General features: G+C 44.1%; 1 protein-coding gene across 1 annotated transcript; it reads left to right on the top strand.

The window, feature by feature from the left end:
• Positions 1–571: 571 nt before the first annotated feature.
• Positions 572–24,593, top strand: dlec1 (DLEC1 cilia and flagella associated protein). Its single transcript, XM_066716863.1, has 38 exons — positions 572–838; positions 2,781–2,921; positions 3,100–3,256; positions 5,966–6,076; positions 6,480–6,673; positions 7,415–7,635; positions 8,945–9,029; positions 9,180–9,267; positions 10,855–11,028; positions 11,732–11,868; positions 12,147–12,239; positions 12,951–13,041; positions 13,286–13,448; positions 13,703–13,895; positions 14,383–14,459; positions 15,745–15,907; positions 16,426–16,519; positions 16,738–16,868; positions 17,066–17,224; positions 17,612–17,751; positions 18,211–18,364; positions 18,473–18,583; positions 18,825–18,940; positions 19,165–19,359; positions 19,749–19,810; positions 19,964–20,115; positions 20,217–20,332; positions 20,553–20,623; positions 20,751–20,968; positions 21,179–21,334; positions 21,761–21,883; positions 21,983–22,077; positions 22,328–22,415; positions 22,561–22,752; positions 22,845–23,006; positions 23,121–23,274; positions 23,575–23,689; positions 24,044–24,593. Exons 1-38 carry the CDS (start codon positions 722–724, stop codon positions 24,168–24,170), a joined length of 5,136 nt encoding a protein of 1,711 aa, XP_066572960.1. The 5' UTR covers positions 572–721; the 3' UTR covers positions 24,171–24,593.
• The last annotated feature ends 10 nt before the right edge of the window (positions 24,594–24,603 follow it).

Genomic DNA, 24,603 nt, shown 5'->3' with positions numbered 1-24,603 from the left:
GGGAGAATTTAACTAGTTTTGTTTACCCTTTAAGGATATATTGAATATAATAATAACTAGAATTTAATGAAGATGCGTTGTTTGCATGTGACAGTACTTTTTGCATGATATATTATTGGATATGTACTATTGTGTTGAAGTATGCTGTTAAATATCAGTGATAGTTTTCAATCAAAGTAGAAGCTGTACTGTACAATTTAGGCTAGAGGTAGTGTGCATCAGCTTGATGTAAACAGCTTAATTACTCTTTGGGATTTTTGCATTATATTATCAGCATTAATATTATTTATTGTCCATATGATAATAATAATAATAATAATAATAATAATAATAATAATAATAATAATAATAATAATAAAACTTACTATCACGGAAGATTAACACATCTGTTATTATACTACAGCTATAGTAACCTACTTTTATGGTATTGCTAATGCATACTACCTCTAACCTAAATCGGACTGGAAAACTGTCACCGATATTTTGACATCATTCAATTTCTAGTTGAATTTTCGCTCTTCTAATTTCTGTCGGCGGAGGTCAAAGTGCCTTAGGACGCGCCTGTCCTTTAAGTGCGTTGCCGTGGTTACCGGTGGTACACAAAGATGGCCGCCTGAAGAACAGCGCTTTGGGAAGGAAAATAAAACGCTGAGAAAACATCAGCTTTAATGCGTTTTGCATCTTATTAAAAAAACACTAAACCCGGCCCCTCTGTACCGACATGGTCCTCGCTGTTAGAGCCGCTCATTGTGGGACCGAGATGCTGCGAGACTCGGACCCCCCGCTCACCCCGGAGCCGTGCATGCACAGACACAGGCCGGCCTCGGAGAAGACGCAGGTAGGCCTCGTTAAACAGGTTTCAGCTGGTCATGTGTGTTATTATTATCACTATTATTATTCTGTTGTTAATAATAATAATAATACTGTTTACAAACGTTGTCAGTTTCTGTATTAAACTTGTATGCTCATTTTAAATACAGTTCCTGCGCAGGTTTCTGAAGGCTGCTTCAGCACGGTTTTTGATTTATACACATTATCTAATACATATTATTATATGTCACTAATTAATGTCTTGGAGAATATATTATTATGATCATTGAAACAGGACGTGCTTCCTAGGCTCTCTTATTAGACCCCATTTTGTATAATCGGCACATTGTCATATGAAACTCAAATACAACCATTGATTAATGAATATTTGACATTTCAACGGATATTGCTATATTCAAAACATGTAATTGTAGCAGTATATCGGGAAGCTAAAAGATGGCAGATCCTGCCAGGACAGGGATTTCCAAATCTTTAGTAATCTCACCATTCGATTTCGATTCTGGGGTTCTCCATTCGGTTTTAAAACGATTCTCGAATCGATCAAAGCAAAAATATTTGGTTCATATCAAAAGCATGCTGTTTATAAGCTAAAATGTCAAAGTCTCTCTGTGCTCTGGAGCAGCGCTAACTGACACCTGCTTTACCAGTTGAGAGATCCAGGGCACAGAGAGTCCTTTGGATTGGCTAGATATTCCAGTCACGCTCTGTGATTGGGTAAAAAATAAGCTCGCTAGCTCTGAGGAAAGCCTCATTGGTCAATAACCATCCCCATGTTCTGCAGTTGCGTATTGGATTGCAAAAGCCAGGAAAGTAGAGATCTAAACAAACATCCAAATATGTTCCTTTTTATCAGTATCTCAGCCCTGCATCTAGAAGAAAACGCATGTCTGTATCACAAATCTGTTCCCCATGAAATAATACTTAAAAGCAATGTTTGGAATGTGCATATCGATTCATAATCTTAGAAGACAGAACTCGCGATTCTTACATGAATCGATTTTTCCCTGTCATTATGTTTAGTTCACCTGTAGGCACGACTCCACCCAGTAGAGAGTTAAAAATAGCGTCGGTGGAGGCTTAACACTGTACTGATTTTGTGTTTGTGTTCCTTTAACACTAGCAGTATTTTTTGGCCATTTAATAGTTACAATATTCATTTTATATATATTCAAACAACATCAGATAGTATGATTTTGCCACCCTGGAGGGATTAGGCCTGACAGAGGAAAAGGAATTTGATCTTTCTTCTGTTGTGTACTTTCATAGGGTTAGGTCACTTGTAACGTGCTCAAATATGATAGTTCAGCAGCACCCTCTGTTATGTTTTTGTATTCCTCCTCTTGTTCTCCTTTGTTCTCCCACTACACCGTAATAAGGTTCAATCTGGCTGCAGGTTATTTTGTGACTTTCTAAATGTTAACACTTGTATCCTATCCCTGCAAATAAAATATTATAATGTGAAGTCTGAGTGCTACTCAAAATCCTCTTTGATCATTGCCTTTTTTAGGTAGGGCTAAAAATTATATTTTTCATGTAGGGCACCTAAAAATATAATAATGAAAGGCATTGACCACATCAAACTCTGGTTTGATGTAGTTGATGCCTTTCATGATTTTCAAAATTATGAAAGGCATCGACCACATCAAACCAGAGGAGCTTTTCCAGATCAGCAGGGACACACGCACCCGGAGACACAAATGGAAATTGGGCTTCAAGGCATTCAAGACAGAAAACAGGAGACACTTCTTCACACAGAGAGGTGTCACAATCTGAACAAACTCCCCAGCGATGTGGCTGAAGAGACAATTTGGGAACATTCAGAAACAGACTGGATAGGATCCTTGATCACTTAGTTATTAATGGACACCAAACAAGCATGATGGGGCGAATGGGCTCCTCTCGATTGTAAACTTTCTTGTGTTCTTAAAATTGTTTCTCTTCTCCACTAGGATATTTCTCATTTACTGGCCAGCATCTTCAAGGAGCTGTACACCACAGACATCATAGGCAGAGACACTGTGGCCAACCTGGAAAAGTCACGAGGAGGAGGCAATGACTATCATGAGAAATATGTTGCAGAGCTTCAGAAGGTGGAGGAAATACTTGTTATAAATCAAATCACTAATGTTTACATCTTTATTTGTTCATTTTTTTATATTATGCTGATTATCATGATTTTAAATGCATAAACACATGTTATCTTTGTTTTGTGTCTGTTTGGCCACCTTGGTAGTATTTAACCGTTTGTCCCCGGGTCGCCATGGTCAGGTTCACGCAGAGTACAGCCGACGAATGGCAGAGGCCAGCATGCTGGAGCAACACATCGCCGAGGCCCGCGCCCGGTCCACCGTGGCAGAGGAGAGGGCCCTGAGCAGGACAGTACAGGAAGTGGGAGACATGTACTTCTCTCTGGGCCTGCCACCAGGTCGGTCTATGGTGCTGTGACATTTGGTAACCCTGGGAATAAAGTTTATGCAATTATTTATCTCTCGTATGAAGTCCCTTCAAAATTAGTCGTGGAAAACCTAACATTTGTGTTTTGTGTTAGTATTTATATGGAGTAATGTACAATAAGTGTCTATACATGCCCTGACACTGTGGGGCATTGTGTCTGCACTCCCTCCAGGAGTCTGTATCTGTATATGGAACTATATCATTAAATCTATTGTAACAAGATTAACTACTAATCTGATGTCCTTTGATGTCCTTCTACAGTGAGGGAAAAGTATTTGATCCCCTGCTGATTTTGTACGTTCGCCCACTGACAAAGAAATGATCAGTCTATAATTTTAATGGTAGGTGTATTTTAACAGTGAGAGACAGAATAACAACAAAAAAATCCAGAAAAACACATTTCAAAAAAGTTATAAATTGATTTGCATGTTAATGAGGGAAATAAGTATTTGACCCCTTCGACCCTTGTTGGCAATCACAGAGGTCAGACGTTTCTTGTAGTTGGCCACCAGGTTTGCACACATCTCAGGAGGGATTTTGTCCCACTCCTCTTTGCAGATCCTCTCCAAGTCATTAAGGTTTCGAGGCTGACGTTTGGCAACTCAAACCTTCAGCTCCCTCCACAGATTTTCTGTGGGATTAAGGTCTGGAGACTGGCTAGGCCACTCCAGGACCTTAATGTGCTTCTTCTTGAGCCACTCCTTTGTTGCCTTGGCTGTGTGTTTTGGGTCATTGTCATGCTGGAATACCCATCCACGACCCATTTTCAATGCCCTGGCTGAGGGAAGGAGGTTCTCACCCAAGATTTGACGGTACATGGCCCCGTCCATCGTCCCTTTGATGCGGTGCAGTTGTCCTGTCCCCTTAGCAGAAAAACACCCCCAAAGCATAATGTTTCCACCTCCATGTTTGACGGTGGGGATGGTGTTCTTGGGGTCATTCCTCCTCCTCCAAACATGGCGAGTTGAGTTGATGCCAAAGAGCTCGATTTTGGTCTCATCTGACCACAACACTTTCACCCAGTTCTCCTCTGAATCATTCAGATGTTCATTGGCAAACTTCAGACGGGCCTGTACATGTGCTTTCTTGAGCAGGGGGACCTTGCGGGCGCTGCAGGATTTCAGTCCTTCACGGCGTAGTGTGTTACCAATTGTTTTCTTGGTGACTATGGTCCCAGCTGCCTTGAGATCATTAACAAGATCCTCCCGTGTAGTTCTGGGCTGATTCCTCACCGTTCTCATGATCATTGAAACTCCACGAGGTGAGATCTTGCATGGAGCCCCAGACCGAGGGAGACTGACAGTTATTTTGTGATTCTTCCATTTGCGAATAATCACACCAACTGTTGTCACCTTCTCACCAAGCTGCTTGGCGATGGTCTTGTAGCCCATTCCAGCCTTGTGTAGGTCTACAGTCTTGTCCCTGACATCCTTGGACAGCTCTTTGGTCTTGGCCATGGTGGAGAGTTTGGAATCTGATTGATTGATTGCTTGTGTGGACAGGTGTCTCTTATACAGGTAACGAGCTGAAATTAGGAGCACTCCCTTTAAGAGAGTGCTCCTAATCTCAGCTCGTTACCTGTATAAAAGACACCTGGGAGCCAGAAATCTTGCTGATTGATAGGGGATCAAATACTTATTTCTCTCATTAACATGCAAATCAATTTATAACTTTTTTGAAATGTGTTTTTCTGGATTTGTTTGTTGTTATTCTGTCTCTCACTGTTAAAATACACCTACCATTATAATTATAGACTGATCATTTCTTTGTCAGTGGGCAAACGTACAAAATCAGCAGGGGATCAAATACTTTTTTCCTTCACTGTAGGTGTGTCAAATTATGTAATCCCCTTAGGTTTTCTATGTCATGGACTGAGCTTGATATGATAGGAGAGGAAAACAAAATTGCAACCAGCTTAAATATGTTCTCCAATATGTTGACAACTATAGATGGCGATTCACTACTGAAGTGCCACAACAGAACAGAGCATCTAGATTTTATCATGTTGTAAACATCATGCAAAACTGACAAGAAGACTATATCAGCAGCTAAATACAGAAGAATAGAGATTTGGGCCATCATTCATGAAAATTAATCAATTGGCTTCAGAATAAACATGTTCTTTCCTGTCCTGAACGTCTGTTTACTTTTGTCTCATCACTCTGTATCAAAGATAAGCATGTTGCACACGCTGCCTTTCATGTTTTTGTAAATGGTAGCATAAATACAGTAGAGCCAGGAGTAGGATAGGTAGTTGTCATATGGGTAATCATAACGATAAGGGATTTGAAACTTCTGAGACCAAATCAAAACTTTGACACACCTGTGAAACATGAATTATTACTCAATTTCTTAACAGACACCCTTATCCAGGGTGACATACAATTGTTACAAGATATCACATTTTTTAAAATATTTACATTACTTTAAACTTGTACCTTATTGTGTTTTGATTTTAAAATAGTAGAATTGGCTTCTATGAATAAATGAAACCGCGATAGGGTACAGACGAAAGCTGTGTAGATCATTATTTGATGTGGTCTGGCCCATAGTATAACAAGATCGTGTGCTGATGTATCTGAGATATCTTAGATAATAAAGCACTTCTCTTTGCATGCTCAACTCGCGGACATTTTTTAAATGGTGAGGTGAAGGGAATGATTTTAAGTTCTGTTCTCAGTGAAATCAACCTTCAAGTGGTGTGTGGACAACAGTCTTCTAAAACAGCACCACTTGATCTGTCCCGAGGACTACGTTACGGAGCAACAACTACTTACAAAGGCACCCAAAGGTACTGCACAAATCTGAATGATTCAAGGTAGTAAAAGAAGGGGGTAAAATTGTATTCTTTAAATTTTTGATCGTTCAATTTAAATGTATATTTATTCCCAAAAGGTCAAGGTTGTATCTCATGGCACCATTTGTAGAAAATATGTTCCAGTGCGAGCATGTCGCACCATATCCTGAATGGATCACTTATGCTTTTTAATCATAAAATCATATGTCAATAATCAGCTTCTAGATTAATAGCAGTTAATAGCAGCTCCTTTAACAATAGCAGCCTTTTTTGGCCATTTAACAGTTACAACATTAATTTGATATATATTCCTCAGATAGTATGTGGTTGCCACCCCTGACAGAATTAAAAGGAATTTGATTGAGTGTCATCTTTCTTCTGTCATGCACTTCCCAAGGAAAATCGGCTCCAAGCTTTGCCAATCCAACACTGAGCTTCACTCAGCATGTTTCCAGATCTTCCCAAGATGACGATTACACTGAAATCCCACCTCCGGAAAGGACAGCCGAAAGCATATTAGAGGAGTCAGAAGTGTCTCTAACACTCCCTTCCACTCCAGAGAGCAGTACGAGGGTCATCAAATCCATTAAAGTAAGACTGTGTTGGCTTTCAGCTACAGTTGAATTCAACATGCGTATCACATACTGTATTCAGCCCCTGAAGTGCAGTTTGCATCATTTTTATTCTAGGCGGAGATTTAAAATCGCAGCTTTTCAAGGTTCACTTCAGGTTGGCGATCAGCTGATTTATGGAAGCTGTTGACAGACTGAGGTTAACGCTATGCACAATCACTGCAGGAATCCTTAATATCTGCCTTGAGGGCAGCGTTTCACAGTGATGTCATATGCTGTAAAAAAAGACATCTCGTCCTGAATGAGTATATGAGTATTTGAGTATCTGGTTTCTCCAAGGCCTTGCAGCATCATGTGTACACCTGCAAAGTGAGGAAGAGGTATGTACTAGAACAAAACATTTCTGGCCATACCCATGGCAGGTTAAATGCAGCTGGACATGTTGTGTTGGGAAACAGGAATAATTCCTGGCAACCTTGCTGCCCCCAAATGTTTCTGTTTCTATGTTATTAGTTATAAATGTTGTAAAGAGTCGAAATGTTATTTTAAACTTATTTCATTAACTTGCCTCTTTGCTTTATGCACTTTAAATTAAACTAAATGAGAAGAAGGTTGTCCCTGTAATTATATTTCTGGCATTATGTTATCTCCTTCATATGCTTCAGTCCAGAAATGTGTATCACGGCTCCTATTAGAAACACAACCCAGATTGTAGCGCCCGTGTTCTGATGCCTTTATCGATTTTGTTTCTTTGTTTTAGAAATCCGGCCCGTCCAGAAAAGTGGTGTGGAAGGAGGAGCTGGGTGGGAGCAGCCTGTCTGAGGAGCGGGCCGCCGTGGCCAAGCTGCAGGAGAGACACAACTTCCTCCGCAACCCTCGCTTCCTGCCCCCTCATGCCCACCGGGGGGGAAAGTCCCTGATCCTGCCCATGAGGAAGGTGGAGAGGATGGTGGAGGGGAAGAGGGTGCTGGTGGAGGAAAGGTAGCACATGCGTTTTGTTGTAGATAAAGCAAAAGTCCGGTGATGAGAGGAAAAGGGCGATATAGTACGCACCTCTGGGTGACGTGTTGAGGCTCCTGCGCTGAGCATTGTTCTGTATTGTTGCAGGCACATGTTTGAGTCCTTTCAGGTACCCAGAACAAGCTGGTTTTAGCAACAATCAAAAGAGGTGGGTAAAATAAGGAGTCAGTTGGGACACCTCTGAAAATACTACTGGCATTGTCACACCCGGTTCCATTCCATTGAGTTTGGCGATACCTTCCATTTGTTATCTTAAGATAAAGAATGGTAGGTATCTCCAAATTGGGTGTAATAATGTCAGTGACTTGGCTCAGGAATGAAACTGCCCAGGTGTGACACTGCTCAGGTGACATTTTTAAAATTACCCTTCTGCAGCAAGTTACACAGTTTGACTGCTGTGCTGGCAATCACCCCCTTTCCCGAGCCTGGGCTGGCCAGAAAATGTGTTTTTTTTGATTCACTGCATCCCAGGGAATCACAAGACCAAGTCCCCCCATCATCTGACAGTTAATAACTGAGGGCACATGACTTCCCTGTGGAATTCAGCGTTGCGATGAACATTTTACAGTGATAATAAATGATAATGCCCATATTGCGCTTGCATCATCTATGTGCTGAAACAACCACGGTGAAAGCAGAACAAAGATCTCCTTTTTGTCATGGAAGGAAACAATTTAGAGATGTGTGGAAAACAAAAAGAGAACCCCGGTAGCGTTTAGCACCTGAGCTACTTCTCCATATGTCACAGACAAACCCGTCAATTGTTGATGGTTTGTTGTGCTGCCTGGCCCTTAGGCATAACTCTGCAATATTGCACAAGCCTTTTATAATATTCAGCACTGTCCCACATTACACTTGTATCGTCTATTGGTAGTATTATAAGATGAAAAGAGAAATGTATCTTTGTATTCATTGTTTTACATATTTATAAGCTAAATATGTAACATTTCCTGGTGAATGTCATGGGTAAAACTGAAACCTAACTGACATTTGTATTTTAATGTTTAACGTCCTTATGACTTGCTGCTAAATGAAATTAGGGCCACTAATCTATTCATAAATGTGGAATTATTACAACAAGGGAAAAAAAAAAACTTCCAGGAATTTACCCAACCCTTTCCTCTTTTCATACACTATGGCCTTATAAGATTATTATATTTGTCATTGATTCATACCACGATCACTGTGTGTTATAGTGGTCATATCTGCCGTACTATCATATTGTGTTACCTTCTTGCAAACTCTTTTTTTCCTCCCCTTTTTCCCGCAGCGATCCACTCGAAGCCATTCCGGTTTTTCTTGCCAATCCAGCCATTGTGTTCTTTAACGACTACAGAGTGGGGCAGATTTACGAGGTAGCGCTCAGAGCCTCTTCAAAAACACGTCCAATAAAACCAGCATGGTTAAAAAAACACCGACTGACACAATACCTGACAATACAGTGTCACCTGGCCATTTTCTCCAAGGGTTCACGCAGATATAAATTCATGTTTTCCCCATTTTAGACGACTTTGGAGCTGCGGAACCTGACCGCCACCAGCCGGCATGTCCGTGTCATCCCCCCTTCCACACCGTACTTTTCCATCGGCCTTGGTGAGCTTCTCCTCCTCACACCCCCTAGATATCACAGGCTAGAGGCGTTCATTAGCTCGCCGTATTGAATTAGACACGCAGGTAGGAAACATCTGCCGCAGAGCCATTCATGCCCTTGTCATGCGATTTTTACAGGGCCCTCCAGACTCATTATCTAAATCTATTCTTCTATTTTAAGCACTTTAGTCCCAGGAAAGCTTTGTATATTTTTCACATTTTAACAGAACCTACACAAAAGGTGTTACTGCTTTTGTCACAGGTGATAGACATCTTTATGTCACAGAATGTAGATGTCTTTTCCATCCCTTGGTTCTGGCAAAAGTAAATACACATCTGACCCAAACAGAACGGCAATGGCAATGAAATGACAATTGAATCTGGAAATATCCAAGTATTGGTGATTTATAAACACTTTTTGACATTTTGTTTGAGGTTATTTGTTGTCATATTAAGGGGACCATATGATTCCTACCTTCTGTCTGTGATATCTAAGGTATATTTCCTGTGTTAGAAAACAGGCATGGCCGGTTGCATTCCAGAAGCCAGTACAATGTTCTTGGCTTTGTTTCAGTTCAGCGCTAAATTATTCCATTTAACCGATTAACTGGACCTCTGAAAACCTGCATCGAGGCCCTTGAGAAGCAGACCTGGCAACTCCTGCTATAGTAATACTTACTGCCTAAAAACATGTGTGTGTACAAATAGTGCCATCTGTTGTTGAGACATGGCATGCCTTTCAAACTCAAACATGTTTGTGCAAAAAAGCATTCAGGAATATTATGGATTGACTTGGCTGAAGAATTTAACCTTCAGTTCAGGGAAAGGGTCAGATGTTGAGTGAGTGTTACCAAAAGTCAAAAAATAATTTGCACTTCTCCAATTTTAGCATGTGAAAGTTATATTTTTTCCTTAATTAAAGTAATATATCGAAAACTTATATTTTACAATGTTTTACAAGCACAGATTGGCATCAAGTATACATTTCACCAGAGCTTTCATCAGAATACAATGTACTAGTGGTTTGGTGGTTTTCAGACTTAACTTATATTTGTCTTCCATATGGGATTTTCTCAGTTTCTTTAAGCTGACTTGGAGTTCTGTCATCAAGAACTGACCTCAAAAACCTCATACCTGTTGACATTTACCTTTTGCTTTGAGCAACTGTCATTTTCATTTCACTGCTTCTTCTCCTCCCTCATTTTGCTGTAGTTTCAAGGTTATTTGATGTACATTTGAATGCCTTGTTTATATTAAAAATAAATAACCGTGTTTCACAAATAATGCTTGGTTCTTAAAAGGTCACAGACTTGATAGTGCTCTGTGTTTAGTATCTACATCTGTTGTTGTTTTTTTAAGCTGTTGTTTGTTTGAGAGCTGGCTCTTGGCTTATAACTTTCCACCATTAGGACAAACTGTTTAATTAGCTTTGTGTTTAATACAAATGTCATTAAATCAAACCTACTGGGGGGGGGGGTAACTCTTCAATGGCTACATTCTTTGTGTCATGTATTTTTCCACACATGAGATGATGTAGTGATAATTTCAGTAGGCTATTGTGTTCAACATATGTATGTCCTGTTTTCCCAGGGAAATTCCCTGGAGAAGGGGGCATTGTTGCCCCTGGGATGAGCTGCCACTACACAGTGCGCTTTGCTCCAGACTCCCTGGCAGACTTCGAGGACTTTGTTTTAGTGGAGACACAGGCCCTCTACCCACTGGTGGTGCCCATTGAAGCTAGAAGACCACCACCAATTCTAACACGTAAGGACTTGCGTTGGATTTACAAATTCGAATTCAGGAGATATGGATCATGTAATTGTTTTCCTGTGATATGCTGTGGTAAAACCACAGTAAAGTGTGTGGTCAAATTTATATCACAGTAAAGGTATAGTAAACCATGATAGAAACCATGGCAAAGCCAAGAACAATGCATGGCAAAACCATTGCAAAACTGTGGGAAAACGACCAAGTTTGTCAGTATTTGATAGATCTGAGGTTAAATTCACTGTCACACATACACATGCACACACAGACACGCACACACAGGCACACTCACACACACACACGCAGACACAAACACACACGCATACACACACACACTCACTCTGTCTCGTTGGCTTTGGGGGCGTGTGTGTTGTGATGGCCTTGCTATTGTTACCGATACTCCTCATTCCTCAGAGCTGTACTTGGCACACTTGGTTAGGCTTTGATTAACGATCAAGCTTCAATATAAGTTATGATAGATTCATAGGCCAGCTCAATCAGCTTTGGAAAATGCAGAACCTGTCTCGTACAACCTCTCACTGAAGTTCTCACGATATTTGTACGATTGTGTAGAAATGCTTACTGCCTTCACTGACAGAAGCCTTCTCTCACCGTACACATTGCATTGACATCACTCAAAGGTGGTGTGCTTGGGGACGCACATATTAACACTTTTCCCCTTCCTCTGGTACGCGATTAGTGCCCAGTGTCTTGGACTGCGGTTTCTGCCTGGCTGGTGGAGTGAAGATCACTGAGTTTCTCTGCCAAAATGAGGGTCTCAGCACTGGGAGGTTTTGCATTATGCCCAAGAAAATGTGGCCAGCAGCAAACTTCAGGGTAAACATCTTCACACAGTCGATTCTGTGATCCAGTGTCACAAGATACTCTCCTAGAAGATACTTTCTCTTTTTAGTATTTGGTTAATAAAGATAAACAGGGTCAATTGATCAGATAAAATTCAGAGATATTATGAAGTGAACAAAAAGGTTTAAGGTAATTTCCCTTATCTCATTAAACTACAATTTAGTGTGAAATGTAGCAGAATGCTGTGCTGCAGTGTTGAGATGCTGGGAGATGTGGTTTTGCTCTCATGTGTGTCTGAATTCACTTTGCAGTCCGTGACCACAGTTGGCTTCACGGAGCAGCCTCCTTTCGGGATCTGTCCGTCACTCTTTGAGCTGCATCCCGGCCAGGCCACCATCGTGGAGGTCTGTTTGAACTGTGCCATGTGGTTTGACAATGTTTACAGTCAAGCACCTCTTTATAATCAAGCTTGTCTTTCTGTGATTCTGTGTTTGTTGTCGTTTTTTGGGATGCTCAGGATTTGGCTCCTGTGGCAGAGCTTTTATTTTACTTTAGCTCTTTCAGTGCAACCCTAGTTCTAAACCATGTGCTTCTGGCATATTGGCTGTGATCGTATGGCTGTTTTGTCTTTCAAATGTGCACAGACATATGTCATAATCACATTATTTATTACACAAACACAACGTTGGAGCAATACCTATAAAAATATAAAACACAGAGTCTTCAAAAACCTGGGAGACCTTTATTTAGAGACTTTATTTCTTATATGCATGAATAAGAGTCCCGATTTCACATAATATTCAAAAAACAAAAACAAATCTGAGAAAGCACACACAACAGGATATGCAGCAAGTGGAAATGCAATTACACAAAGCTTATACATACCTAAAACAGACGCCTTTTACCTATTGCCAGCAGGTTAAAGGAGTCGGCTTTTACGACTGTTCTTACATATTTGAAATGCACGTAAAATTCCCAATATCATGTTAGTTGATACACAAATCTGAGCAATACACAGCCCCCCACATTGCTGCCATTGAATTTGATTGTTGAGAGAAGGCTGTGTGTGGATTCTTTATATAAAACTGATTTTAATTCTACGTGCATTCTTCTAGGTGGCATTCTTCCCATCGTCGTTTGACACCTTCACACAGATCTTCAGCATAGTTTGTGACAACTGCCAAGTCAAAGACATCACGGTGACAGGTAAGGAATACAAATTCCACGCGCGCACACACATAAAATGCACAATTTAATTTTACTTTCAAGCAGCTTTCACATAGAAACTGTATCATTATTTCCTCCTCTTTCACTTCACACATTTGGTGAACAGTAACGTTTATAACGATTCTAATTTTAAAAGATTGGCACCTCTGCTTCGTCCAGTGACAGTTCGAATTTTGTGTCAGCACTTGTGCGGCCGTGGGTTCATAGTGTCGTGCGCTCCTAGGCACAGGGCAGATCATTGCTCTACAGCTGCTGTCCATCAGCGAGGGAGAAGACCGGCCGGCCCTAGGGGAGCCCCGTGACTTGACTGCTGAGCACTTTGTTCGCTTTGACGCCGCAAACCCCCATTCAGTGACGCAGAAGAGGCTGCTCATCAGGAACACCGCGTGAGAGAGCGGTTCTTTCTCATTTATCTGATGCAAGAACCATCACATTTCCACAGCATGTAGAGCCGGCACCAGGCTGGATGTGTTTAAATATGTTGTACCTCTGTATGCAATGATACAGTAGAAGATTAATTTCTGTTGTGGGTTAAATCTGGTTTTATTTTTCATTCTCCATTCATTCCATTTTCATACAGCTTGTTCACCTGCCCACTTCTCCCTTGCAAACATTGATTGCTTATTTGCTCCCCCCTCAGTCACATAGCGCTGCCCTTCCACTGGCAGATCATGATGCCCAATCTGCAGCCTCTAATGCCAGAGGAGGAGATCAAGCCGGCCAAGATTGACTACAACATGGCCACAGATGGAGCATTTGACATCAACCCCAGACAGGGGACACTAGCGCCCCTTCAGGATCATGCATTTACTCTGAGCTACTGCCCACAGGAGGTACAGTCCCATATTTTCATTTATAGCTTGTTGAATGATATGAATAGAGGCTCAAAAACCACCAAGATTTAATCTCTGGAATCGGTCACTGCTCTTTAGTTGTTTTTTCATCCCCCACAAAGTTCAAAACAGTCTCTTGTTTTTATCTGTCGTTTACACAGCTTGTCTGCTGTTGGGACCTATTGTGCCCGTTCTGTTTTTCCAGATCGTATTAGTTACAAAATCGTTGATAAAAACGGTGTTGGGTTCCAGCTGAATGGATATCTGTTGACTTTGCTGCAGGAGGAAAGTGTTCAAAGCTCACCAGTGCATGGCACAAGCCGTCGAAAAGTGTGATCAGCAGCTCTAAGAGGCATTTCATTCTTGAAAGATATGGTCATGATAGGAAATTTGGCAATCAAAATAAAGGCAGAAACATCAGGGTGGAAAGAACTTTAAAAATTAAAGAAATTAAAAAATTACAATACACCTCTGAAATTCCCTACAGCTGAAAGATTACCACAGCGTGTGTCACCTGGTCCTGAGGGATATCCCAGACCCTCCGCAAGAGACCAGCGGAGATGGGTAACGTATACAGAACTAATGAGAAATACAAAATATGTTTGGGTCTCTGTCATGCTTGGTGGCAGAGTTCTATACAGTAGTGTTTTATAGGATCCGCTTGGCCTTGATCCCCATCCGGTTCTTCTGAGATAATGGAGCAGAATTCCTGCTGGTACAAAGTCTGTTGAATTTCTGGGATTTAGTTCCAGAAACTGCAATATGAAACTGGTTTGAATCCGTATTTTACCAGGTAGGGGTTGTTTGGGAAATTCTTGACGTACTGTGAACCTGCAAGCTTTCTGTACTGCTTAAAGTACATATTTTGGTCCTTGAGTAAACTAAGTCTTTTGTTACGAAGTATGTGGAGAATAAACAAGCGTTTAATCCCGAGAATGTGTCAAGAAAAGGCCATATCCAGCATTGAGGAGAATAGAAACTGACAGCTTGATCTTATCCCAGTGGCCTGACCTGTTCACCAAGTTATTTAAAAGGCTTATGTAAAACAGAGGTAATGTGCACGTATCAAAGGAAACCGCAGTTAGACAGCAGCTCAGTGAAACAAGCAAGCCGTGAATATACCTTCTCCAGTGACCTTCCCAGACATGACCCGCATTACCACTCAAATTCTCCAGCGTCCTTTGCGATGCATTATAGTACTGTCATGTGAATGAGTATTTATGAGCTCACTGCAGCGCTGTCAGATCTGCGGTTTACATCTTAAATAGATCTGGCATTTTCACTCAGAGTAAATGGATTTGAGGAATCCAGTAAATATGCAAGTCTTTAGCTTTTTTATTTCGCTTTTGGATGATGTAATCTCCACTCCCACTCCTTAATGTTAATGTATGTTTTGTTGTTGTCGTCGTTTGAGAGAGGGGTGGATACATCGAACCCACGAGAAAGTTAGGATTCCAGCTCTGGGGACTGATTACTTAGTTTGCTTTTATCATTGTTAAACACATAAGTAATTGCTGAGGTGTTTAATGTTCATGCACTTCCATACCAATAAGCAGTTGCTGTAGAATATGTTTATTTTCCTCGGCTGTACATTGCTGATACATATCTATTTTCTTTCATTATTATCTCTATTTTTTTCTGTTTTAACATATGACTTTTATTATACAAGGCTTTATTCCTATATTTCTGATTTGTCGTTTGAAATACACGAGTCTTGCTTGGTCATGAACAGTCATCAGTTTGTGTTGTAATGACTTCACAGTATTAATACCCTCATCCTGTTGGTCGTGATATTCGAAGAGCGAGAGCCCGTTTTCTGTCATGGACGTCCAGCTCTCTGAACCTACAGAGCAGACCGTCCGGCCCAGAGGAGAGCCGCGGTGAACGATGTCATTGTGATGGAGATCGAGGTGAAGGGATCGACGGAGCACTACAAGGTCCTGCTGGAGCCCTACGCCCTTCATTTTCCTGGAGAGAGCGTCACAGGAACCACTATCAAGAGGCGCTTTAAGGTCAATATCAATCCACTCAGATCGCCAGCACCCTGCACTACATTGTGCAATAGTGTCATTGTGCTACTTCTAAGAACATAAGAAAGTTTACAATCGAGAGGAGGCCATTCGACCCATCATGCTCGTTTGGTGTCCATTAATAACTAAGTGATCCAAGGATCCTATCCAGTCTGTTTTTGAATGTTCCCAAATTGTCTCTTCAGCCACATCACTGGGGAGTTTGTTCAGACTGTGACGCCTCACTGTGTGAAGAAGTGTCTCCTGTTTTCTGTCTTGAAGCCCAATTTCCATTTGTGTCCCCGGGTGCGTGTGTCCCTGCTGATCTGGAAAAGCTCCTCTGGTTTGATGTGGTCGATGCCTTTCATGATTTGTGTTCCCATATTTATTCCCACGAGAACCACTACTCTGTGGTCCTGATTATATTAATTCAAACCTTTCCTAGCCTTCTAAACATGTGTATATTGTTTCTTCTGTTCTTTTCTTTCCTAATCTCTGCCCCCTCTGTGTCCCATGTTCAGATGTGGAATAACAGCAGAACGCACGTTGTGTTTCACTGGGAGAGGCTCAGTGACCATCATATAATGGAAGTGGAGCCCCCTACTGGTGTCATAGGTAATTCTTACCCTAAGATCTCTTCAGATATTTATGAATACAGTTCATGACTAAACTTAACTAAATCTCCAGACTGGAATGAGAAACCTGGGCTGATTATTAATCATATCAGAGGTTCAGACGTTCAGTGGCCCCTTAGCGCTCGCCCTCCCTCCAGATACCGAGAGATGGGTCTACAGATGCAGATTAAGGCACTGGCGGTGATTTTTCTGTTGCAGAGATGAACGAGTGCTGTGATCTGGAGCTGGCGCTGACCGGAGGGGAGCCGGGCAGCCACTCGCTCCGCCTGGACTGTCGCATCGAGCATCACGACGAGCCAGTCACCCTCGTGGTACAGGCTGCCTTTAAGGTGAGGCCACTGGAGCAGGCGTCCCACTGGCAGCTCTTCAGTCACAGCAGTGCTTGGCCCAATAACACTCTCTAAAGAGGTGCAACACTCGATTCATTATAATCCTCATCTCCTGTATCAAGAACCAACCTGCCAAAGCATCTATATTGTAAATCGCGCTGCTACATTCACTCCTCAGTGTTGCAATTTTTTTGCAGGGCCCCCGGGTGTGCATTAACATTCCTTCTCTAGACCTGGGGCTGCTGAGGCTGGGAGACCATGCCAAGAGCACGGTCCACATCACCAATACCAGCCATCTGGCGGCCAGTTGGGCACTACAGGAGGTCCCCGACAGACGTCAGGAGCTCAGCAGGGAGGTAGGGTGGCCTGGGTCGACCTCCGGGATTCAGAAACTTCTTGGCTTTGTTGACTCTCCTCCTGACCTAAAACTCCAGTTACTAGAGCTGGATCAGAGATCTAGGTAGGGTGTGCTAACCATGCCTTAAGCCTAACCTAAAACCTAAACCGAGCCTTAATCCTAGTCCTTCCCCTCAGCCTAGAGTTAACCCTAACCCTCACCTTCATCATCATCATCAACATCTTGATCATTTTAAACCCTGGTCTTAATTTAAGTGTGGATACTGTCACTAAAGCTAAGTCTAAATCTACTGAACCCTCAGCTCAAGCTTCTGAATGTAAATAATGAGTTGCAAGTTCTAGTAATGGTTTTAATGGATTCTGTTTCCTCCGTGACATCCCGGCAGGTGTCCCAGATTAGCGTTGAGCCCTGCAGGGGGTTACTCCCGCCTCTGGGGGGGTGCAATGTGGACGTCGTGTTCAGGCCCTCAGTCTGTCAGCGCTTTCACACCATTCTAGAACTGGCGGTGGACAGAGGCTGTGGGTGGTGAGGAAACGATCGCAAATGTCTTTCCACTTTCGCTTCTGTTTTAACTCTCCCTGTGGGTAACTGAAGTAACCACAGTAAACTGATTTATTAATGGAAGGCAGCCAAAATGAACACACTGTCTCTAGCTTTTATAATAAAGACTCTGGATGACATAACAAGCAGTTAAATATAGTAAATGGAAAATTATATTTTTTTATTGCAAAATAAAGTCATGTTAATCAAATACACTATATACACATTTCTGAGATATATAGAATGATCCCACATATACATATAACTTGCGCCCTGTTTCTGCGATTTGATGTCTGCGTCTGAGATTTCGACCAAGTGCTTCTTTATCTGGAGGGATGTTTTGTGCTTCTTTATCTGGAGGGATGTGTTGTGCTTGTCCCTTATCTTCCTCTTGTGTTATGAGAGAGATGTCATCTGTGTGTGTGCGTCTGTACCTCCCCGCAGTCACCTCTCTGTGCAGGCGAATGTGCAGCTGCCCCAGGTGTGCCTGCTGAGCTGTGAGCTGGTGTTTTCCGAGCTGTACGTGGGGGTGCCAGCGCGGGGCACCGTGAGGCTCTTCAACCAAACCCTGCTGCCCGCCAGCTTCTGCTGGGGAGAGGTCAGCACACCGCCGCTCGCTGCGCCTCACTCGCGTCCTGCTCGGCGTCAGGAGCATGTACACAGTGCACGGCTGTCTGTGTGAGTCTGACCGTGTGCTCTTTCACAGCTGCAAGGCCCCCAGGCGTCCCTCTGCTCTGCGACTTTCTCTCCGTCCGCTGGGACACTGGGGCCGAGCGCAGAGGCGGAGATCAGTGTGGAGTTCACAGCCAACACTGATGTACGTCCTGTTCGCACTCCCTCGAAGGGTCTTCCGCATCAGGACCCGTAATACATTAACGTGTCATTAATGTCCTTTCTTTCCATGAGCAAGCACATGTTAGAAACATGAATTAAAAACCTAAATACAACTTTTTCTAGTTTAATAAAATTAAATGCATTTTTTTCTTTTCAAAGGCCATCCATTAAAACCACAAACCTTCATTTATATCCATATAAATACTCACCACCTTCCTTTGCAGAGGGAGCTGACAGAAGTCATCGCCTTGTGTTCCGTGAAGGATATGAAAGACCCGCTTGTTTTAGTCTTTTTTAGCAAAGCGCAGCCCCTCCGCGTCTCGTATGTATTATCTGACAGGTACGTTGTGAACGATCAACCAGAGAATGTTGGATGCATAATTCAGATTCAGTTTGATTGTGTGTCAGGGCTGCTATGAGTTCCTTTGCACATATAAACACCACATACTTTCTTGTAGAAGGCTTAGCGTGTTAATAAAAGGATGAGGCACATTTTAATTGCAACAATTCTTGGGTTAATTGAAAGTGTGCCGTGTATATCAAAGGGCTTCCTGTTCCCCACAGCGCTGAGCCCCTCTCTAGGGACAGCCCGGCTGTAGCGCTGGACTTCGGGCCGCTCCTCGTGCACGGCGCGGTGAAAAAGCAGCTGCTGATGACCAATCACACTGCGATAGCCGCCCCCTTCGTGGTGGAGGCCGAGTACTTCACTGGACGCCCACCTTCCCCCCCGGCAGCCTGTGGCTCCCACATCGGACCACGGTAAACTGTTTACACGTCACCGCACCCGAACCCTGCCTGTTGCACTATTCCCTGTAGGACTGTCTAACCCTTTATGTTATTATTTATTAACTACATATATTTTCAGCGATTGTTAAACACTGATTCAGTCGATAGAGAACTGTATAGATTCCAGTTGATTGAACTATTGTGTAAACATTAGATTACACTTGAATAGGAATATATGAAAAATATGCATGTGAAAACTGTCAAACATTTACCTAGGCTGACATCTAGTGGCAGAAAACGTGCTCGAACGAAATATTTGTTTTTATTGACGAGTGTTTCGGCTTTTATCAATACAGTTGCTGTTCTAAACTATAGTATAAAAACATAATTGAATCGATTACAGAGCATATTATATTTCTCAGGACGACCCTTTTACGGAGACACAGGACCCTCGCACACAAAGCTGAGGATCAGACACACAAAGGTAGTCTGTTCTTTTTATTGTTCTGCTCTAATCTTCATCAAAGATGCTCGTTGTTTCACGTTCCATGTTTTCAGTATGTATTTTTCCCCCACTTGTACTCACACCTTATTTGGAGGTCATTCTGAGGCAATGCTTTGTTTTGGTACCGGACAGAGTTTGTGAACGGGCTGCTCTCCCACGGAAAAGGAGCAGCGTTCTTTGTCCAGCCAGCCTCGGGGACCCTGGGGCCCTTCGAGACCCTGACCCTCGATATCACTGCCTTCGCCAACATGTGGGGGGACTATCGAGACGACCTGGTCTGCAGGGTATGGTTTCCCGTTGCCAGATGCGCGGAGATCAACACTTCCCGTGAGATGAAAGGACTCTCTGACTCTGTACTGCTTCGGCTTTCTTGTTTGTGTCCCAGGTGGGGGGTTTGGATCCCGTGCTCATCCCCATGTCCATGCGTGTCAGAGGGTGTCCGCTCTTCTTCCAGATAATGGGACCACAGACCGAGAATCAAACCCGGGGACCGATAGTAAGGTATGATCTGTATATATCAACTCCTTGGACTAAACCCCTCCTACGTTGCTGTATGTACAACTGTTCTGACAAATTGTTAATTGCAGGCATCAATTAGTATATTTGGGAGACTGTATGAAGCGTCTATGATTGGCGTTGTTCAGCATTATTCAGAGTACGCCTTATATAATGTACAATATCATTAAACTAATAGTAACATTCATGGTTCATAATTTCACAGGTTCGGCACTCATATATCTGGAGGAGACACCGTCTCACGGCCCTTGCGGATAAATAACAGCAGCCCCTATGGTACGTGTCTGGAGGTCGAGAGTCAGATCCCCCTGTCTGGCGATGATATAGCTGGGTTTTACGCACTATCGTACCTGATCTAGTGCAGGATGAGGAATGTTAGACATCAGCTGTTTCCTGTGGGCAGATATCCGTCTGGACTGGGAGACCTTCAACCAGGAGAAGGGAGACCCGAAGCTCCTGGACATGGTGGTGTCCTATGGAGAGGCCTTCCCTCTGAAGGACGCCGACGGGAACGAGGTCCTGGGGGGCAGCACGGGGTCCACCGAGAGCGGAGAGCGCAGGTGGGACTGGGACAACATCCCCAGCACGGCAGGGACCTCCTCCTCGCTCAGGACGAACTGTGTAAGAGTCACAGGGTCTGAAGGTTCTGCAGGAGGGGTTTCTCTTACACTGTAGGACACACGATGGGCAGATTACACTTTACTGTCCAATAGTGGTGAATTGCTCAGTAACTGATCGGTTTGTGCCGAGCATTTCTCCGGCATTATTGACAATCGCTTCAATGAAAAACTGCAGGGGAAAACATACACTCTGCTTTGATATTCTGCTCAGGCCCTGGAGGAAGAGGAGGAAGAGGAGGAGGAGGAGGAAGAGGAAAGTAGCAGCGGCAATAAGAAGGACAGACTGCGGAAGGTGGTTTCAGTCAACCTCCGGCAGCACGAGGGCGTCGCCTCCGACTATCCGTACTGCATCACTCCTCGACAGATCGTAAGTCCAACAAACACACGGTGTATGAGCTGTAAGAACAAAGGACAGCCTTCTCTGTCCCTCCTCACGCCAAAGAGCACTGTGAGAACTAAGCCCAGGGTCACTGTGATAACTGCTCAGTACTTTGTTTTTGGAATTGTTTGTCCACATTGACGGCTAGGATTCGATGGCCTGCAGTTTCAGCTACTAATGTGCAAGATCAGTTTACACTGAATGATTTACAAATAAAACAAAAGCACCGCGGTATTTTCAGTGACTCTAAAGAACACAAACCCTTTCTTTGTTAAGGATGGATCGGCTGTGTGGGGGTTGTTCCTCACAGGAAAGCTTCTTGCACATAACTGGGTTCTATCCACACGTGTAATGATCTGGTGATGGCTGGGTTGATGGTGTTGTTTTAATGATCAGGTCTTTGTCTCACTCCAGACAGTGCCACAGTGGGGCAGTGCCACCGTCCACGTGTCCTTCACGCCTCTGACGCTGTCTGAGATGGTCAGTAAGACCGAGTGTGTGGGATTCGCTCTGGGGTTCATGAGTCTGGACAGCAAGGTAAGCACACCTGATCACCTGCGTGTCAGAATTGACATTCGTAGCACGCACTTTCTGCCTGTACTGCTCCTACACTCTTCTGATTGTGTCTGTGCCCAGATGGCCTGCGGTGTCCCTGGGAAGCTGGCCCGGGCCCAGGGCTTCGAGCTGGAACCCTTGAGGCTGGATCTACATGCATGTGTGAATCCCGCTCTGTAAGTGGCCCGTGTCAAACCGTTCACCCAATGAAAACCCCCCGCGCTGCTCAGGAACCTTGTCTAGCAGAGCAGTGGTTAAAATCCCTGCCATGCCACGAAGCAGCTGTGGAAATGAACGACTCAAGCTTCTCTTTCAGAGCCGAGGCATTCATGAAGTGTGTGTCGACTGCTGGGCACTCATGTTTGTTATGCCACCGGCCATTGTGCTTTCTATGGAGAGTCAGAAGTGTCCCGCTTGTCTCGTCAGGTTAACTGTAGAAATGGAGGAAGAGGATGGGGTGGTTGTCTTCCGGGCCATCGCCGGTGATCTGATACCAAAGGAGCCACACAAAACGGTGAGCAGGGGGTTCTTGCCACGCCTCAGACACTGACCGCCAGTAGAGTCTGTGACACGATATCAGGAACATGTTTCCTGGCCCCCTCGTCGGCCCGTCTCCCGCATCGCGCCGCAGCTGACACGTCTCCCTGTGTACGGTCTAGGTGGCGCAGGAGTCCCTGTCAACCCGCAGCCTGCAGCTGAAGAACCACACGGAGACGCCGCTGTACTTCAGGCTGCTGGTGCCGCCCCCCTTCAGCGTCCTCTCCCCCGCGCCCCAGAGCGGCCCCCGCAGCTCCCCCCGCGACAGGAACGAGGCCCGGCTCCTCCTGCTCAGACCCCAGCAGAACATGCAGGTCGGCTCACAGTGATCCGTGCGTGACGTTCACATGTAGGCGCTCCCCGCTGTGCCAGCCGCTGATGAAGCCGTGACCCTCTTGGCCCGCAGGTGAGAGTGGCGTTCCACAGCTCCCTGTCCCTGCTGACGTACCAGCGCCAGGCCGAGGAGCAGCTCCCTGCCGTCGTCCAGCTGCTCCACACCGACGCGGGGGAGAGGAGGCTGCAGTTCTTCCAGCATCTCACCGTGGAGTACAGCAACGAGACTGCGCAGGTGCTCATCAAAGTCCAGCGTATGAGTGTGTTTCTCTTACACTCGAGTGGGACTGTTAACCGGCTGGCATCCGTATATATGTATATAAAAGGTTTACATTTGTTTGTGTTGCAGCTGATCCCTCTCTGCGCTCAGCTCTCTGTGCCCACCCTGCAGCTGTCCTGCCACAGCCTGGATTTTGGGACCTGCTACGTTGGCCAGACCCACGTCAGAGAGGTGATCCTCTCCAACAGGGGGGGGTCCAACAGCTACTGGACGGCACTGATGGGTAGGGTTTCCGCCTGATGTGGATAATGTTGCACGATACTGCTTCCAACCATGCCATTTAAAAGCATGTACGATAAGTGTGATCGCTGATAGATATTAAAGGTACAGTGCAGGTATGATAAAGAATATTAAAAAACAAACTTCATTCCATAGGTAAGTGTATTAAATGTAGAATGTTAAGCAGAAATTAATTAAAGTTCTTCACCTTTAGTGAATGTTGTTTAATTAATTCAGTGGCTTAAACACTTCCTGGGTGTGTCTTAATGTCAGTGTGGTGAAATATTCTCCTCTGTCCTCTCAGAGGCGTCTGAGAGCTGCTGTGCGTTCAGCGTGTCACCAGGCAGTGGGGTCCTCGAGGCACGGGGCCACCCTGTCTCCACCAGCAGAGCGGCGCTGCAGATCAGCTTCACAGCCAGGTAACCTCGGGGCATCCGTGTCACAGACCAGTCAGTCACGCCACTTTCTGTTCTCTGCGCGTTCCATTTCCAAGGCTCATTCTTGTGATATTGGCCTTAAATCGTGAAACCAACTGGACACCCAGTGGCATCAGTGTGAACACAGTGTGTCCTACAGGCTCTGTCACGGGCTGGAAGCAGGTGTTAGCTGTTCAATCTGAATCGACCCACTCCGCTGCTATGACAAAGGGCTGTAGGCATTGTGGGCTGGCAGTGCGAAACGTCACGGACGACAGTGACTCGAGTTCTGTGACTCAAGTGTTGACAGTGAACGGTTTCTACTCGTTTCAAACACGTTTCCCTTGTGTGTCGCAGTGCCGACGTCGAGTACAGCAGCACAGCCACAGTGCACGGGATGCTGGGGGAGCAGCCGGTCGCACTGGCAGTCCGGGGCAGGGGCTCCTACGATGAGAAGTACGAATCCTCGCTGTCTGCCGTGTAGCCACAATCTACAGACACCGTTACACTGGGATGGCAGAACAGAACCGGACAGGATCTGTGAGAGCCACACTGAGGACACGCCTCTATATCACGAGCCAAGTGTTACCGATGTGTGGTTTGTATTTGTGGATCTCTCTGTTGTACTGTCTCTGTATTAGTTTTGCTTGGAACACAATTTATCTTTACAATTCCTTCAATAAATATATTCATGCAAATAATGCCATTAATCTAGCTTGTCTGATCAGAAATTAGATAATAAAGTAGCAAGAAAGCTTTTTTTTCTCAGTAATATACCAATTCATTTGGGTGTATTGATAAAGGTATGCTGTACTATATCTTGCACTAGGAACTTTTCTTTTTTGTGTCAATGTATAATTATCAGTGTAGATCAGCTGATAAATTTGACTAATTTAGGTTAATTCAGCATGCAGCGG

The sequence above is a fragment of the Amia ocellicauda genome, chromosome 2 (assembly GCF_036373705.1).
Source record: "Amia ocellicauda isolate fAmiCal2 chromosome 2, fAmiCal2.hap1, whole genome shotgun sequence".
Classification (NCBI taxonomy): Eukaryota; Metazoa; Chordata; class Actinopteri; order Amiiformes; family Amiidae; genus Amia; species Amia ocellicauda.
This window is presented reverse-complemented; position numbering and strand designations above follow the sequence as displayed.